This window comes from Mobula birostris, chromosome 27 (genome assembly GCF_030028105.1).
Source record: "Mobula birostris isolate sMobBir1 chromosome 27, sMobBir1.hap1, whole genome shotgun sequence".
NCBI lineage: Eukaryota > Metazoa > Chordata > Chondrichthyes > Myliobatiformes > Myliobatidae > Mobula > Mobula birostris.
The window spans coordinates 25,643,663-25,663,661 of NC_092396.1; the positions used below are offsets into that span (position 1 = coordinate 25,643,663).

The 19,999-nt window shown below is 38.0% G+C and overlaps 1 protein-coding gene across 1 annotated transcript in view; it reads left to right on the plus strand.

Annotated features, from left to right (window-relative positions):
- The window catches only part of foxj3 (forkhead box J3), a 168,752-nt gene extending 149,968 nt beyond the window's left edge, over positions 1-18,784 (plus strand). Inside the window, exon 13 of the mRNA XM_072245167.1 lies at positions 10,455-18,784. Coding sequence (XP_072101268.1) covers positions 10,455-10,585 — 131 coding nt within the window. The 3' untranslated portion in view covers positions 10,586-18,784. The remainder of the gene's footprint in view (positions 1-10,454) is intronic.
- The last annotated feature ends 1,215 nt before the right edge of the window (positions 18,785-19,999 follow it).

Consider the following 19,999-nt stretch of genomic DNA (forward strand, 5'->3'; position numbering starts at 1 on the left):
TTTTTACTCCAGTTTTATCTTTGACCTTTCAAATAACAATGCTGAGCGTAACTGAACTGTTATCACCAACACAAAAATTCTCTACCATCTGGCCAGCCTCGCTCTCAAAGCAGAATTTCACCATTATACTTAGGCTTGTTGGGCTTGCTGCATATTGGCTAAGAAAAAGGAATGCAGTAAAACTGCCAGAAGAAAATATACTGTTCAAAAGTTGAATGAAATTTAATTCTTGAACAAGGGCTAGAAATATTTGTATTTAACCATCAGCTTTTAAAAAGAGACATGGGAATGAGGTTGTTGAGCTTTAACAAGTGTTTGGGTTAAAAACAGAAATGGGAAATTCAAAATCAATTTGGGGTGAGTAAAAAATTAGAATATTTAAGTCATTTGTTAACCTGTTTAGTGGAAATTCTGTAGTTTTCTGTGATTGCAGGCATGTTTCAAGAATGATATGTTGTCCCCCATGTGCCAGCTTCAAAGACATCAAAGACTGCAGTAATTCTGGAGATGAGTTGTGGACAACAAAAGATTGTGATTCATGTGGGTACCAATGACAAATGTCAAATATAGAATGAAGTTCTGCAAGCAGGTTTTTGAGGAGTCGGGAAAGAGATTGAAAATGTGAAGGAGCGTCAGATCTGTGGAATACATATCCTGCACTATGACAAGTCCAGGAGTTTCTAATAACCCGGATAACCACAGACTTATGATGTTGAGGCTTGAGCGGAACATTAGATCATTATAGTTCAACTGTGAAGCAGGACCAAGACCTCAAAAGTTATAATCCACTGATTACTTTTGGTGCACCTCGCTGCTGAGAAAAAAGCACAGTACAGATAACTGTGTGACAAAGGTGAATGTTTGAGTTTACAGCAAATTCTGGGAACATAGCAACCGTCCAGGTGGGATTGGCTGCCCCTCATTGCATCAAGAACCAATATTCTCAGAGGCAGGTGTGCTATTGTTGTTGATGCAAGTTCTGAAAAATATTAGGAAAGTACATGAGAGATTTTGGAAGGCAGGGCAATTAAAGCAGATAAAATCAACAAGAGAGTCTTGTAAATATGAGGTGTTTGTGAGCAGGAAGTTGATCAACATTAATCATATACTGAAAATGTAGTGCAAATGTTATGGTTATTTGTTTTAAAGAGGGACAGAAACTTGACCTAAAGAAACGTAGGAGCGGCATACTCTGATTAGAGGCTTTTCAAAAGTAAGAAGAATGGCAATATTTGTTGAAGAAATTATCACCACTAAGAGGGATGGAATGTTAAACAGATAATCAAAACTGCAAAACAGTCAAAGGGCAGTCATGCTATCGTATTGTATTGTGGTCCTCCAAACTGTTCAAGGGGGATTAATCACACATTTCCAGACAAATGTGTAAACATGCACCAAAATGGTAAAGTGCTAATGGGAGGTGAAAATTATAGATTTTAATTGGTCAAGTAGTAATTGTGATATGGTCAGTATTTTTAAAAATATAGCAGACAATCAATTCTTAAATTCAGAAAAGATTTTCGTAGCAGATATGTAGCAAGCCTAGCAAGGTTAAGTGGAATGGTGAAACTCTGCTTCAAGATTTGAGGAATGAGGCTGGCCAGATTGGAGAGCATTTCTGTGTTAGTGCTAACAATTCAATTAGATTTGGCGTGGTTATTTGAAGGGACAAAGATAATGTAGGAGCAGAAGTTCTAGTTGGGATATTGCCAATTTTACTAGACTGAAAAGTATTTAGCAAAGGTAGACTGGAACTCATCACTTGTTGCTTTTGGGGTAATGAAGGATGACACTGCCATATTGCAATGTAACCATATTGAGAGCACTTGAATGCTAAAGTCTAGAGGTGCGGGGGATTGGATAAGACAAAAAAAATACATGTCATATCATAATTAGACAATTTGCCACATTTAATAAATATAGAAAAGACTGAAATGGAGAGAAACATATGGTAATTGGCAGAAATGAAGATGTAATAGTGGGTAAAATCTGGAGAAAACAAAGATGTTTAATGCATTCATGAAAAGCAAGAGGATGACAAAAGCAAAGAAGAGACAAAAGTATAATCTGCATGCTGAGGTAGGGTTCCACCTGTCTCTTATGAAAGAGAATGAAACTTGCATTATAGAAATGTATGAAATATATGGATAAGAGAAGCCTGGCCCCCTTTACACTTATCACAAATGGGACTAATGTCAGGGTAAAACCGCGATTATTTAGTTTTAGACATACGAGCCCTGTGTACAATCTTAAACTGCAAAAGGCAGTGGCGAGCACATAAAGAGGTTGAGTTAACTGACTTAAGAATTGAATCCCAAACCACATCAGATAAGGAAATATTTAAATCATGCTCCCAGGCAGTTCTAATTTTATCGAAGGGGGCACGCCTCAAGATCACTAAGTTATCCCGAATAGCAGATATTAAACCTTTACCCAGTGGATTAATACAAAGAAACAAGTCCACAATGTTTTTCTCAGGCATCTCAGGAGAGTTTGATATTAAAGGGTTAATGAAATGTCTAATTTGAAGATATCTAAAGAAATGAGTATTAGGTAGGTTGAACTTTACTGGGCCTGTCCTAATCTAGAGAAATTCTGGAGAGAAGTTTTTTCAACTCTCTCCCATATTCTTAATCGCCACTTAGAACCTAACCCTCTGATTGCTCTTTTTGGCACCTTGGGTGAAGTAGACATGCACTTGAGTTCGACTAAACGTCGAACATTATCTTTTGCCCCTGTCTTGGCTAGACGGTTAGTTCTTCTTAGGTGGAGAGATGCTGCCCCACCCACTCATGCTCAGTGGCTTAGTGATATGTCCTGCTTAGACCTTGAAAAGATTAATTATTCACTTAATTCAGACATGAAGTTTCATAAGGTGTGGGGGCCTTTTCTTGAATACTTTCATAACTCCTCTTTAGATTAAGTTTACCTTTTTTTTGTACTACAATCCCTTAATTTCAGCTTTTTTTTTCCTGTAAGTTTTACGGTTTTTTGTTGTGAATTACATTATAGTTTTGGTAGTCGGTATTGTATTTTCTTTTATATATATATTTACAGCTCTGTGGGGTTGAATGCTCCAATTAATTTTTATACATAGAAATGATTGGCCTGGGGTTTTATAGTGGGAGGGTGGGGAGGACACTAATTTTATTTGATTTTATTTTGGGTGCTTTTTCTTTATTGTTATGAATTATATATTGGACACGTTTATTTTGCACTGTATAGACCTCCATTTTGTAGATGGGTTTTTTCTGTCGCTGTGTTGTAGAAACGCATAAAAAATTAATTTTAAAAAGAAGTGTATGAAATAATATATAAGAAAAGGATTGTGAAAGTAGTACTGTTGAGATGATCTCTTTGAAAGTTGCTGAATTAGTGGCCCCAAATTAAATGTATTCCAATCTTTTAAGAGAAATGTGGAAGAAAATTGGAATTTTTGACCATAATTTTTCAATCTTTTCTGCCTACAAAAGGATGACTGGAGGACTGTAATGAGCCATCTTTTAGAAAAGGAGGAAAGGATAAATGGAATAAATAGAGGAATAAATTTCAGTAGTGGAGAAGTTTTCGTAATTATTTGAGGGATAGTGCAAGCCTTTGCTTGGAAAGATTAACCTCAGATCTGGATTAGTCAAAGGAAAGCCTTATCTGATTAACATGTTTAAATTTTTTGAGGAAGTATCAAAGATGAGAGCATTTTGTTTGAAAATATCTGGATTTCATTAAAAGCTTTTGGCAAGTCCTGCAAAGTGAGCTGATTAAGGCAGAATCCTGTCATTCACAGGAGGACAGCAAATTGGTTTCAAAATTGGGTCAGTGGCAGGAAGCAGGGGATAATGATTGCTGTTCTTATCACTGGGAGCTTGTTTCCAGTGGGATTCCATGAAACTCTAAATTTGCTGGTTATTAATTATCTAGACAAATGAAGAAAAGATAGAGAAGCTTACAAATGATACAAAATAGTTGTGTAGTTTTTAGAAGAGGAGGAATGCTTCTGTCTTCAAGAGGATATAGATGGTCTGGCCAGTTGGGCAGAAATGTATCATATGCAGTTCAATCCAAAGGAGCTTGAAGTAATTTTGGAACCTGTAAAGAGCAAGTGATCTTGAAATGAATGGTTGGTATCGAGAAACAGGAGAAAGAGAGAAACTTGAATTATGTCCACAGATCTTTAAAGGTCACAATGCAACCAGCAGAGATGGTTAGTGAAGTATGCTCTCATTTAGAAAATGAGGCCCTCTGTTGGGCAGAGTCGGCTGTGGATTTTGCGTCCTAGCTGTCTGAGAGCAAGCTGTTGCCCAGGCAGCAGGCACCCCCTCTCCACGCAACTGTTGAATCCAAAGGAATGGCAGAGACCAGTACAGTTTGGCACCAGCAGCATCATAGGAGTTCTTAGTCAAGATTGAACTCAACGTACGATGTCTTTGGGGACTTCAGCTCCAGATTTTTTCTTGGTGTTTTCTCTCAAAGCCATCCCCATGAGTGGGTTTCGCTGCAAGGCAGCGGTGGTTTGAGATCAGAGCTTTTCTTCTCCTAAGTGAGCTGCCGACCATGGCTGATGAGCCCTATCTGTCCAAAGCAACTGGTTTTAAGGTGCCAGTAACCCACCTTTGCCCTTTCTCCTGTCAGTAGAAACGGTTCCACCGGGTTTAGTAACGAAGCCACATATAAAGGCCAGGAGCAGGACTTGGTTGTCAGAGGCTATTTGAGATGTATGCCTAAATTCTCTGATTTAGAAAATAAGAACAGGAATGAATGCAGTGCTTTAGCCACATAATTAATGTACAGTATAGCTCTGGCATAGGAAAGCTATGATTCCACAGGAGAAGGTATGAGGATGTTGTCAGGTCTAGAAAGATTGGATCGGCTAAAATTGCTTCCTTTGGAACACTGGAGGTTAAGTGGAGAATTATCTAAAGTGCTTAAAATAGAGGAGCCACAATAGTATAAATAGAAAAGATCTAATTGCTAAATATCCCGACAAGGGGGTGTAGATTTGGAATAATTAGAAGGATTAGAGGGAAGATGAGGAAATACTTTTTCGCGCAGATCGTGATGGCGGTAGTGGGTAGGAGGAATTCTAAAATTATAGCCTGAAAGGATAAAAACACCTTTATACTTAATAAGTGAATGTTTACTTGAAGAGTAGTAATCTACTGGGCTAAAGATCAAATGCTGCAAGTAGGATTAGGTCATGTAGCTGCCATGGATGTAATGGACTAAAATGCTGTAATTTTTTGATTAGGAACAGTCCTGCCTAACCTGATAATGTTGTTTTCTCTCATCATATTTTTCTCGGTTGGGTGGGCTTTGGTTTTTATCAGAGCCAAAACCTAGACTAATGTTGGGAAGGAGTTACCTACTGTTATGCTGATCTTGGGTCCATTGTCATTAGAAGGGGATGCCAGGGTGAAAATAGCAATTAAAATAGATCATATATAGTGGCAACACACATCAAAGTTGCTGGTGAATGCAGCAGGCCAGGGAGCATCTCTAGGAAGAGGTACAGTCGACGTTTCAGGCCGAGTCCTGACGAAGGGTCTCGGCCTGAAACGTTGACTGTACCTCTTCCTAGAGATGCTGCCTGGCCTGCTGCATTCACCAGCAACTTTGATGTGTGTTGCTTGAATTTCCAGCATCTGCAGAATTCCTGTTGTTTGTTCATATATAGTGGGTCATTTTCATTGGCATTCTAAATTTGTTTCCTTTGAAATCAGATCTCTTATTCTCTGCTCAGCTATGCACTGAGACTTTTAGATCAAGATGTTGTTTGTCCCTACTTTTGCCATTTCTATTTTGTGAGCAGCAGTGGGGAGTAATCTTACTCAGAACTGTTTACATCTGTTCGATATTTCCTCCAATTTTTAGCTCACTTCATTAGAAATAATAGGAATTATCCAGCTTATACAGGCTACAGTCACACTGTAAGTTGATGATCTGACTCTTCTGATTGCCCAAAGCCTTTCATCAGCTGGAAGGTGCAAGAAACAAATGTGATAGAATAATTTCTACTTACCTGGATGGCTGTAACTTCAGCAGTACTTGAAGCTTAACTTAGACAACTGCCCACTGCATAGCATCCTAACCACCATCTTAACCAATCACTCATTCCGTAACTAGTACTCCTTGTGCCATCTCTTTTACAGGGACTGCAGCTGCTTGACAAATTTCTTTTTCTCCCATTCTACCACCTAAGGTTCCTAAGTCACATACCAACCTGACATTTCAATGTATTACTGTTGCTACATCGATGCTGGGTTCAAATCTGAAACTCCCTACTTTCTGTAGGGATTTTTTTTTGCAAGTTCAGAATAGGGACTCACCACCAATTTGTCAGAGCATCTAGTTGTAAATAGTAACTGATGGCTTGACTAGGGATGTCGTGAGTCTGTAAACTGAATACTTGCAGATTATTATGATTTAATCTTAGCACTAGTGATGCATGATTTTTTTTTAACTCCATTGCATTCTTTTATTATTTACTTGTTCTCGCCTTTCATGAGTCTCTTGCGCAAAGTGATATTTTCACTAGTTGTGGAGAAAATGTTCTGTGCAGATTCAGGGTGATTACTTAAAAGATTGTTTTGATGTAGAGTTATAGAACGCCATGGCACAGAAATAGTCCCTTCAACCCACCCACACATGCACCGTGTGAGTGAAGGTGTTCCCCCTCAGGTTTCCCTTAAATATTTCATCTTTCATCCTTAACCCATAACCTCAAGTTCCATTTTCACCCAGTATCAGCAGAAAAAGCCTGGTTGCATTTGCACTATCTATACCCCACCCTAATCTGCTTCAATCAGCTGTAATCTCTAGACAGTCCATTATCTCATTGCTGTTTTGCCGCAGTTATATAGTCTCTGTGTCCATCTGAATGCAAAAAATCCACTTAAGGTCTCCCCCATCTCTTTAGGCTCCACGCGTAAATGACCGTGCTGATCTTCTGCATTAATTCTGCAATTTTCTGCGGATCAGTATCTGCAGTTATGAAACTTCGGCTTTTAACAGGGTATTTTTAAGTTTAAAAAGTTCATGGATCAAAGGATCAAAGATTATTATCAAAGTATGTATGTGGTATACAACCCTGAGCTTCTCCACATAGCCACAAAACCAAGAAAAAGTGTGGAAGTCAGTTCAGAGAGAAACAGCAAACCCCACCCCTGCACAAAAAAGAATGGCAACGCAATCATCAACCCTCAAACACCTCTTCCCCCACACGAAATGCAACAAGAACATCTGCCTCCAAATCCTCCTCTCCTTGCACAAAAAGCTAACCCAAAAAAAAAGCATTAAGGACATTGACCCCCAAATCCCCCGTCCCCTCACAAAAAAAGAAAGAACGGACAAAAGCACGATATAAAACACTTACAAGACTCGAGAAAAAAAAGAGACCATATTCCAAATCCGCATACTCAGAAAACCTCGGTAACATCCTCTGGGCACAGCGACAGGCTCCACTCTCCGGCAGCAGAGCGGTCCCACCAGCGATCAGAAGGCAGGCAGCTGGCACTTACCCTCCACCTTTGCCTCAATGTTTCAATCTTCCTCGTCACTTTAATCAGGGAAATGGAGTCTAACATCAGCTTGCGCCCTCACCTCGAGGCTCACACTCGTTGCCTCCCAGAATCCCCTTGGCGACAGCAAAGCACTGGATCATCTAAACGATCTCCAAACTGCAAATCGCAGCTCCAGCAGTCCCAGACACGTATTCCATATGGAAAACAGACGTAAAGGGCATAAAAGAAGTAAAATAAAAAGTTTTGTGGTCTATCCAGAAGATGGTGACTGAGGGAACATTGTACGCAGGTGCCATCTTGGCCAGAGGCTACGATTTACAGCTGCTTTGAGAGCCTAAACTTTGACAGCCTGATGAAAGTAACTGTGGAATCAGAATCAGTAGTAACTTTTTAAATAGGTGAATATTTAGGGTGGTGGAATAAAGCTTGGCAAGGGCTTAAATTGGACAACTCTGAGGGCTAGCACATACTCATAATGTTCAGATGAAATGCTGAAATACTAAGGAACATGATTCTAAATTATTACCTGTTTAGATAAAGAGAACTGATTACATTATGTTTAATTAAGAGAACTGGTGAATGATTTTTAAAACTTTAATAGTTGTGGAACAAATTTCCAAGAAAAATATTACAGCAGGTAGTGGAAATGGATTCAAGATTATTTGTATACAATGAAAGACATCAGGAGACATGAGAAGAGTAATGAATTTGATTCTTCTGGGTGCACTGATATTTCCCAGTTATGAAATTTAATTTCATAAATTAAATTTAATGTATTTTATGACATGCCATTGATAATAAACCTGCTTCTGATTCACAATCACACTCGTCGTTCACTTCACCATTTGGTCAGATGTTCAGTAAAGCATATCCAATGACACCAATTCCTCCAAGCCATATATTCTTTGTGTATGTAGTGTCAAAAACGCATGCATTATAACTTCCATGTACTTTCTGATCTGGAATGCAAAGTTATAATCCTTCTGTGTTGCTGCTTCAGTGACCCTGGTTAGCGTGATGAATAGCTTAAACATAAGCCAATGTGCAGGTCACTGAATGGTGGTTAGGATTGAGAATCCAAGAGGAAAAGGTGGAACAAATGAGATATGGTTAGTATGCTTGATGTAGGAGATTTTTAAAAAATGAATGCTGTTGGTTTATGCTCATTGCAGTACGAGAACCTGTTGGCACTTTGATCATCTGGGCATTGAATGGGGCATTAGACCATACATTTTTCCAATGGAATGTATCTTAGAAGGAAACAGAAATGAATTTCTTGAAAAAGAAATAAAGCTGATGCTGGAAATACTTAGCAGGCTGGGCAGAGAGTAAAGTAACTTCTCCAGAGAGCAGGGATTCCAAACTTTTTTTATGCCATGGACCCCTACTATTAACCGAAGGGCTCCATGGATCCTAGGATGGGAACCCCTGCTCTCGCGAGTTAAACAATTTCAGGTGCAGGAAGAGTCATTGACCTGAGGGATTAAATGTTTCTCTTTCAGCAGATGCTGCCTGGTCTGAGTATTTCCAGCATTTTCCTTGTATTTCCTTTGTTTCTGCTGTCCCCTTACATTTAACTGTACATAGAAGAGTGTGGCACAGTGACACGCTTTTCCAAATATGAGTAAGTCCTGTTCCTAAGAACCATCTGTGATAATTTCCCTACCATGGATGCAAGGCTCACTGGCGTGTAATTTTCTGGATCATTCCTGTTGCCCTCTTTAGACAATAGAACAACATTGGCTTTTCTCCTAGGATATTGCCTCAGGCTAAAGAAGATATAAAAATCTTAGTCAAAGCCCCAGCAATCTCTCTCCTAGTATCCTGGGGTTCATAACATCAGGCCTTAACGCCTTGATGTTTTTCAAGCAGTCTGACGGCATGACTTATGATTCTGTTGTGTTTCTTTGTTTTGTGGCTGCCTGCAAGAAGACGAATCTCAAGGTTGTATGTGGTATACGTACTTTGATAATAAATTTGAACTTTGAACTTTTCTGTTGGCATGCCTTAAAATATCAGCATACCCCTCTCTAGTCTTTATCATCATCCATATCCTTGATGAATACTGATGCAAAGTACTCATTAAGGATCTCATCCATTTTCTCCAGCTCCATGCTCAAATTTTCTCCTTTGTCCTTGAGTGGCTTTATCTTTCCTTCTTGCTCCTAATATTTGCATAAAATGCCTTGAGGTTCTCCTTAATCCTACATGCCAAGGACACTTTGTCACCTTTTAGCCCTGCTACTTTAAGTTCTTTCCTCCTTCCTTTAAGTTTATGCGACTTAAGATTCCTCAATTTTGCATATAGGAGGAGAGATTTTGTTTTTCTGTATAAAATAAGAAACAAATAGCCTAAGTTGCTTGGTCTGACAGTTTCTTAATGGGTTGAGTATAATCACAGTGTAGAGTCCTCACACACAGTGAGCACCTAATAATAGACTTCTTTGAGCGTGGCTTGTTTATTGTAAGAATGAACCTGACATATCCCTCCCAAAAACTGGATCTGCAAGGTCAAGTACAATTTGATGAATAATGTAAGTGTATTTATAGCTACGTTGGACATCATATCGCAAAGGTTTTTAATGACCCCAGGGACTGAGGGTGAACTGGATTTTAGCTCAATGGGCCTTTCCTTAGTCACCCTGGATGTGCAAGGTGAAGTTTATATAAAATACTGGAAAACCAGATTTATTAATTATGATAAGTATTTTATTAAAATGAATTAGTGTGGCGTGAGTAGAGGTCAGCTAAAATCTATGTGATGGGTTGGATTCGAAGGGTTCCTTTTTAATGTTTCAAATTGTTAACTGTCACTCCAGCTATGTAAAATCATTCAATTTTATTGTATCTGCAATATAATTTAAGATTGTTAAATACAAAACTCAGTCCTTCATTTTGCTCCATATTATAACTTTTTACTGTGCTTTTGCTCTGCAGGGCACCATGCAGGAATGAACCAGCAACACATGATGTCGCCTTCCAGCTTTCCAATGCACAGACCGATGTCTCAACATCACAACCCTGCAGACGATATCCAGGATGATTTCGACTGGGATTCCATTGTCTAATTTTTCTTTCTAAGGACAAGCCTGTCAATGTGACTCAGATGTTCTTTTAGCTTCTTGCTTATTTGTGTCGGCCATTGCTGGCCACAATCGCTGGACTGCTGCCTGGACACGGCCCCACCACCACTCTGCAAGAGAGCTGTACTTTTTTTTTTTTGAGAGGGGTGGGTGGGGAACATGCCCTCAGCTTGCAGTCACTACCGAAATGTGGAGATAGCTGTTGGCCCCTCAGCGGTGGAGCAGCGGTAACAAGCAACGAAGCTTTTTCTGACTCTGAACAGATTTTTTTTTTCATTTTTTTAATCAAAGGGGTGTGTTAAGGGTTGGTATCTGAGCACTGCTCATGTGAATGATGTGACTTGGATGTGATCTAAGGTTCTGGATGGATGGTACATTCAGTGCAGAGATTCTCTCCTGTGTGTGGTTTTATTTGGAGGAAGCACTCGAATAGGAAGAAATGCACATGGATAGGGGATCAGAAAGCTGGCTTCTGGATGGTTTCTCCAAGAAGAAGCTAAGGGTGCTGTCAGTAGTTGGGAGGGGAATATTTTACAAAATGAGTTTCTTTTAAGAGAATTTTGACTAAATATGGTGCTGCAGAAAAACCTCTCAATTTTTGTTGAAAATCCAGTTGCTGTACCAGGATTAGTATTGAAGAAAATACTAGGGTAACTGGGGAAAGTGTTCTAACGCTCCAAAGATCGCCTTGCTTCGGCTTGCATTATCTTTGAATCTTCAGCTTTTGTGCATACAACACCAGCTTTCCAAGTCTGAACTGTTGGGATTCTCCCCAGAGATCCCACCTGGATGCTTATTAATGAGGCTACTACATCTCACCAGAAAGGTAGCACAAAATTCAGGTTTTCAAGTACCATGTGCCAAGTGTTGATGTGGATTTTGTTGGCATCCCAGTTTTGTGATGGCAAAGGAGTCTGTCCCTCTCTTTGACTGGTAGTGGCTATAATCCAATGAAGTATCCTGAGATGAATGTTCAGCAACTTCTGGTGAATTTGTGTCTCCAAGTCGCACATAGTAAAATATAAAGGAGTGAAGCACAGATTACAGAATACATGCACGGTGCAATCTTATAAAATGTTAACCATCCCTTTTGCTTTACCAAAAGTTATATGATCATAGTAATAGCTAAACTGGTTACTGCCTTCCTCTTTCCTCTGGCCAAGGTGGAAAAGGCTGCAGTGCATTGTATCCTGTCAAGGGATGCTGCAGGGGAAGTATATTAACCGATAATGCATTTGTCAGCTTTGCATGTTCAGTGGTGGGTAAATGAGAATTTCATTATAGGAATCCCATTCTGCTTTTGATACTTGTGTTGCATCCTTTTTCACTTTTTTTTTTGATTTTAATGAATTGGAGCTTTTATATATGCACTTTCTGGGGCTGTGCCTACTTGATTATTTCCATCCCCTTTTGTTTAAAAGAAAGAATCGTTGCACCATCAAGTAGTGCTTTCAGACTTCAATACTAATATATGGATGCATAGCCTTTCTTGTTTTACACTTTAGATTGTGATGCAAGTCAAATCCATGCCTGTCTCAAGATTGGGGCAGTAAGAACTTAGTAATAACTTATTGAATGAGTGCTTCCTAGCTGAACATTTGTTCTTGCTAGTGCATGGTTTTCTTTTGCCTTCCAGCTTCTTTTTTTCCTTTTGTTTCATTTACTCCCCTTTATTGAGCCAGTGATTAAGTGTGTTTTGTTATGTTACATTTTGTAAACATGGTGATCCAGGAGTAAAAGTTGTCAAAATAGACCAGGCACACTATTGTCCTAAATTTGTCACCAGAGGCTGCTGGGAAATTATGACTATTTAATGGCAGAGTTTACCTACTGCAAAAACTTGATTTACTAAATTTTTTTTAGGTATATTAGACTTGCGCTGGAGACTCTATAGTTCATGATACCAATACAGTGATTTCGCTCACTGGAGCATGAAACTTGGTCGTTTTCTGACCTGATTCAAGATGAGGAGTGGCATGAATCCTGATGTGTACCACTGAGCAGGGATTTGACTTGGGTCATTAATTCTGTCTTTAATATTTTTTCCTCTTTAGAAGTGCTGTGATTCCCTGGAAGTTGTGTTGCAAAAAAAAAATAGTTCAAAGCATTTTGTGATCAATAATCAAAGCACCATTTTACTTGAATTTTCCCACTCAAGTTAAACAGTGTAATTACTTCTGCACAAGTCAAGTGAGCTGCACAACTGCATTTTTTTTAGTTATACTAGTTGCAATTTCTGGGATCTTAAGCTCTTTATTTGAAATAATTTTACTTTTTATCTGGCTCTTTTGGAAAGTTCTGACTCGCCTTGTCAGCAATGCAGGTTAATTCTCTCAGCAAGTCTTTTAGCTCTTCCTTCAATTTCACCAGTATTTGCCTGATGGTTTTCATCTCTATTCTTATAATCCTGTTCCAGTGGCAAAGTGGTGGGAGTTGGGGGTTGATTTTTGGAATGGGGTCCTTTTAAAGAGAGAAGCGTTAACATACAACTCAAAAAGTTTGGCTATGAGATTTTTATTTCTTTACTTTTCTTAATTGTTATCTGCACTGGAGGCTTGCCATTGTACCCTTTAGCATTTGGAAATTGAAGTGTAACCTGCTTTAATTCAGTCAAGGAAAACTTAAACCACTTCAGTGCAATTAACAAGAGCTTAAAGTTCATAGACTTCTAGGTTATGCAGGTCAAGGTTTGTGTGTCATTACTATATAATCAGGATTCAGCAGTTATTGCTGAAATGTTTTGTCTTCTCTCACATGACTACTGAATAAGCAGAAGAAAAAGGGGAAACTCAAATGCTAGAAATGTGCAGCATTTGAAGAGAAAAGTAGGTTAATGCTCCATTTGTGAACCCTTGCTAATTTTTTGATCAAGCAATGTTATTCTCATGGAAGGTCTCACTTAGCCTCTCTTTTTGTTTCATGTGAGCCTTCACAGTCAGTTGAAGCATTTTCTGCTTTTAACTTTTATATTGGTACCTAATGAAGTAAACCCAAGTAGATTGAGTATTAGCTGGAGATGTGAAATAAATACATTTCCTTAAGCACAAACAGTGCTCACTTGTTTCTCGAGTCGTGTGGCTGACCTCTTCAGCTGAAATTGCGATTTTTATGAAAGCACAGTTTCACTGCCACAGGAAGCCCTCTCTGGTATCCTCACTAATTAGACCCTGCAGCTGAGACACTGATAACTGGCAGTTGTAATTGCTGTGGGTTGCCATTATGTTCTCACTCAACATCTTCACATGCACTATTTTTTCATAAATAGTGGTACACTACTGGATAGTGATCAGGAGCAGAAACCCTAGAATTTTTTTCAGGTCCTCCCTCTTAACCACCACACATACACATCATTTGCAGTCCTCACAGAGATAAGCAAAAACTAGAGGTGAGTTGGTTTGGAGGCAGGGTAGTGGCAGAATTGTATAGTATTAAAACTGGCCATTTATTAAGCACAACTACAACAAAATATCCATAAAAATGTGCATTTAAGCCCAGTTAGCATTTAGCACTTTAGCTTCAGGGTAAGGATACTGAGTTTGCAGTAAGGAATTAAAACAAAAAAAGGATATTTAAGTAAATGGTATAAGCCTGCTGTGCAATGGCAAGGTATACTGAAGTGGAGGAGTCAGCTGGTGCACTTTGTATTTAAAGTTAATGAAAGTTTTGGGAGGAGGAAAAAGATTGATGTTGAATTTTGCATTGCAAACATCAATAATTTTTTCCCCAGTTTTGCTAATAAATAAGCTAAATTTGAGGTATAGATCTATTACATAAAGTCTGGATCCAATCCTTTCTGCTGCTTGATTTTGTTTCTAATATTGTCAAGTTTCAGCTATTATACTAATTATTTTTCTTTACAATAATACTTTTCCGGAAATCTCCTTGTGCTGTAAAGTTACTGCTGTACTTTCACAGAGTGAATAGGACTAGAGTTTGAATTGCAACCACAAGAAAGCAGTTTTTTTTTAAAACAGCAGTCAAACAAAATCTTTTGCCAAAGATTTCAAGCTATGTCCTGATTTGTAAATAAATCAAATTGGAGCATTTGTGTAACTTTTTACAGAATTTATTAATTGCTTGTGTTTGGTAAGCCAAAACTGAGGTTTTTATAATAGTGCTATCTTGCTACCCAAAATCCAATGCAGGGGAAAGCAATGCCACCAGCTGGCGACAAGATGTATGCCACAGTTCCTTTGCAGGAAAGTAGATGTTAAATTCAGCCCTTGGAGGAATGTTACTGAAATAATGAGACACTTTCTTAATTGTCAAGATCTTAATTAACCCCTATGTAAGATATTTCACTACTTTGTATGAAATGTAAATCAGAAATTTGACTTTTAAGATTTTGCATTTAGATCTTGATGACAGGGCAGGTACAAGTCAGATTTTAAATTTTTTTGCTCAGCTTTTATGAATTTTAGCCCATTAAATAAGGCCCAGTTTGTAGTGTAAGTACCTGCTTAAAGTTAGTTGTTCAGAATATGTACTTATAATTCTGAAAAAGTTGCTTATGTCTGTGATTTGTTCCTAATATTGTCAACTTTCAGCTACTCTCATTATATTTATTAAAGTAAGTACTTTACAACACGAGGAGGTTAGCAGAAAAGCTACCGCTGAACTTTGACAAATTGAGTAGAAATCAATTCTCAAAAATAATGTTTGTCAGAGTCGCCTTCCCTGCTTCTGGATTGTAGCAGGATTTTTTTTGGGTCTTGGCTGACATTGGGTGAGGTGGTTTTGTATTTGAATGGATAGAATTGTGAAGATATTTTTTCAACTGCTCTTTCTCTCTGAAACCAAGATTAGTAAAATTTCCAGGATGAGTTAGTTTACATGGATTAAAAATTTCCTCAGCGATACACTTATGCTACTTTGAAGAAATCTGCTTGGCACTGAAACTAATTAATGATTAGTTTCCCAAGGGGATTTTGAAGAATTAATTGGTATTGGTTCCCTCTCTTAACCATTACTTTGCTGCTTTTTACAAATATAAATCTTAACTGCAAAAATTTCCATTCTCTTGTGCATAGCTAAAGCAATTTGTTTCTTATTTTACTTTCTGCCCTGCAGCTGTTCATCTCTGCACTGCCTTCTACACTCTTGATCAACTCTTCTCTTCCCTTTCTATGGTTCCATTTTGTAATTAATCAGCTTTGTAGTTTCTGAAGGCATAGCTTTTATGAAAGAAATTTTGGCTTTTTTAAAGTAAATTTCTGAATGTCAAGTCTATATATGTATTAATAAATAGAGTAGAGCTAATGTAAGCTCACATAACTCCACAATACAGTTAACATGGAAAAAATACTACCGTGTCTTGCTCCTGAGCTCCCTGATCCCTGCATATTAAAACAATTTTTTAAAGAAATTACTTTTTTATTGTAGGAGCTGCCAATTGTCTGGGCAAATTATTTCAATTAATCCTATTTGAATTTTAGATTAAATTATAGAATTAACTATGAGAAGCTTCAACAGCTCATTTCTGAGAGGGATTGATGTGCTGAGTAGCTTATTTTTTCCTTCCTGTAACAGCATTTATCTTCACATCTATCACTCAAAACCTGCAGTGTAAAGCAGGCATGGGTTTTTGACTCACTGGATGTGTTTTGCCTGCTTTTGGGAGGCAAGAGAAAACATCAGACATTGGGTAGTGCCTGATAACCTAATTGTAAGAGTCATGCCATTGGCTGGATCCCATTGTTTACAAATGTTGGCATACTTTAAAACCCCAGTTAGTTTGTGTCATTTTTAAATGGATTTACATTAAAATGACCAATATGTTGTGAATGTTTTTTTAAAATATATATATATTTTTTGAAGTTTAGCTTTTATGAGGAAGATGCCAGCTTAACCTGAATACTGCTGGATTGTTTAGTACATCCACTATTTTTAAAAAAAAATGAAAGTTGTAGAAGTATTCAAGATCTAGTAGTTTAAAAGTCAGTGCAAGAAAGAACTGATCAGTCCCTTGATCAGTGTGCTTGAGTTACAAAGTAAAGGGCTAAATAAACCCTCTCTACACACAGTTTGGATCCCCACGGAAATTAATCAGTTTGTTTTGCAGTCTGCACTGTTAAGAAATTTTTTATGCATGTAGTGTTGCGTTCTTGCTGTTTTAAAAGAGAATAAAATGCAAATAGTTTCAAAAATATATTTACGGAATAATCTAAGTAGCAGAAGGCAGCAGCACATCAGAGAAATTTAAATGCTGCACTATTTGACAGGTCTGCCATAAAGGGCAGCCTACTTTGTAATACAGTATGTAGGATTATAAATATTACTGACCACCTTTAAAAGGTGGATTCTATTTTTAATAAAACATTAATAATCACAAAATTGATACAGATATATAATATGTAGGTTAGCCTATACCCTTTTAAAGAAAACGTTTAATTGACTGTCAATGTAGATTGAGTCTTCCCTTGATAAGGAGTTGGGGGGAGGGGATGCTCCACTACATTTAGGGGACAGCAATTATGTCAAAAACAAGGACGTGGGCTTGTTTATCTAGTAAAGAGTTTCCAGGTCCTGTAGCTTGGACTTGCTTGTCTTGGTTGGGTGATTGCAGCCATTCCTCAGGCAACTGGTGGTTTGATGATTAATGAGGGCAGGAGGGAGGGAGAATGAAGGAAAACAAAAACGTTTTGTATTTGATTTCAGGCCACAACAGTAATTGACAAGGTAAATAAGCCCTTGAGGAAAGCAAGAGGGAGAAACCAAATTGAAATACAGTTACTTTTCTCAGACTGAGCATTGCTAAAGGTATACGACTTGGGAGAGCCAATCTATATGGAAGCCATCTTCAAAAAAAAATTCTTGAATGCAGGAGTGGAGAGGGAGACTCCAAATGTTCACTTTCACAGAAGAATGAAGTAAATTTTAAAAGAAAGTGTGATAATTACCATTAACAGTTGGCAGAATCACTACATTAGTGACTGGCTGCTGTTGGAGTACAACTTCAACTCGTATATGGGGCGGGGGGGCACTTGTGGAGGGAAGGTGTAGTTGATGGTAAAGGAATGTTTGCTGTGTGAATTCAAAATTAGATTATTCATTTACAATGCTGTGGATAAAACCAGGGATCTTACTCTTCAAGTAAGGCAACCCCTTTTTCCATATCCCCCACTTTCTGAATGTTTCTGAATGTTGAAACATTCAAAAGGTATTAGCAAGGTTGGATTCCTCTGTTCCAAAAATCCTGATGAATAATTTTCATTTGTATTCTTTTGACCTGTTGTACATTTAAATGAACAAAAAAAAATGTCCCTAGCACCTCTGTTGTTGAAAACACATATTCAGAGTTTGAAATCAACTTTGTTCACAGTGCTGGAACCCAGCAGTGGTAGCTGTTGTGACGACAGAGGGTCATAATCCCTCTGAGGATTTTTTTTTCTTTTTTTGACTGTTGTAAATGTATTTTTTGTTAATTTGTGACTGCCTCTTGCAGACACCAAATATTTTTTTTAAAAAATCAATTAGAATTTGAATTTCCTGATAAATAGTCAATGAAGTCTTGGACAGATATTATTTTCTTCATGAGGTTTTGTTGGAACAGGAGTCTGAACCTCTTTGGAGTTGGCTTATCTTCACTTGTATGCACTGCCATTGTCTTATGTGAAAGCTCCCTATGTATTTGCAGTAAAGAGGAAAAGAGGATGCTTTGGCAGTTTTGGAAAATGGGCTACAAGCAGGAGGAAAATCAACGTTTTTCCACCATAACAAAAGCAATGTTGGCTTTTGTGGCACATTAAAAAAAATGAATAAAAAAGTGTTGTGGTGTTCATGTGCTTAATTGTAAATATATTTGTCTTTGAAATTGTCCTTTTATTTTTTGGGGTGGGAAGGGGGAAATGGCAGAGACTAGGGTTTTATTCTATAAAGGAATACAGAGTATTTTGATATTGTGCATTCCAAGGGTGATGTGTACATATATATGATGTATATAATGATGAAATCATTATCATTTTGTGCAGCACCAGCTCTTCTCTGTACTGCTGTTCTACAGTCAGTGTTCCAGTGTTTGTATTTTTTTTTGTTACTGCACGTTTTATTAATCCTAGCTGAAAGAGAAATGCACAACTATCCTTTGTATCAGTTTACTGCTGTAAAATACTACCAAATGTCATTAGTTGTTGCTGCCAGTCGTGATATGCATGGATGGCACTTATAATAAATGCTATAGCTTCAGTTGTGTTAATGGCTTCTCTTTTAATGAGATGTTGTAATCAAATTTGCAATTGCAGAGACTGCGTGTGCTCCAAACTAACCGTGTGGAGTCTGTGTGTGCATCTAATACTTTGTGTGAAGCATTGATTTTTACAAGAAATCTAGACTGACAGCTGTACATAGACAAAGCTTGTACTTGAATGTGGCTCTCAACATCAAAGAACACAAAAAAATGTTGGAAAGAAAAATTAAAGCTAGGGAATTGTTTTCCTCTGGAAGGTTGTGAAGGTAAGTAAACAGTTGAAGTGTCTTTGAGATTAGGCTTGATCTTTCATTGGCAGAGGGAGAATTTGAGGAACTGAGTACACTTTCAAGGGTATGTAACTGATGATTTCCAAAAATGGGGCAAATATAAGAAAATACGTGAAAATAAGAATGACTGTCTTAAATGCAACACATAGCCATTCAAAGGAAGCGTTAGTGTGGTGGATGCAAGTAGGAGTTTCTGGCAGTGCAAAAATTGCACAGATAAAGACGGACTTGTAGAACTTTCATTTGGCTTTGGTTTTATGAGGGACGATGTTACTCGATTTGATTTAACTGAGGACTACCCAAAATGATTGTTCATGTAGCTTCATAACTACTTATCCAACTCAGATTGTTGCCAAAGGGCCATTTATATGTGTATGCCTTACTGCTGTAAAAGCTGTGTGTGCATGAATGCAGGAGTCACTAATACCAAGATTCTGTATTTGCATATGGGTCTCAGCGACTCCAACTAAAGTTGCATTAAATACAGTGGCAGTGGATCAAAGGGCACAAGTGTGCTATCTTGGGACAAGATAAGCTCTGGACTGGGGCACAAGTATAGACACTTACATAGTACTTATTCTGGTTTCATGATACCTGACATGGAAAAGCTCTAGGGTATATTGTTGGAATTCTATATTTCACATCAACTGTCTGGTATCCCATCCATGAGATATGCAGAGGACATTTGGTTAAATATCAGTGGGAAGTGTGTCCCCACTGCTCATCTATATCCCTAAATGTCATTTTCTATGCGGAGTCATTAGATAGCCGGAGATCAAGCATGATTTTATACAAAAGGAGGAGTTGAGACTAACTGTTGTGTCTCAATGGTTGAGGCTAATTGTTATAAGCCAGCTAGCTCAGAATCACAGCTTTTCATCTCACCATGGAAACATTGAAGATTCAAGATTGTTTAATGTCATT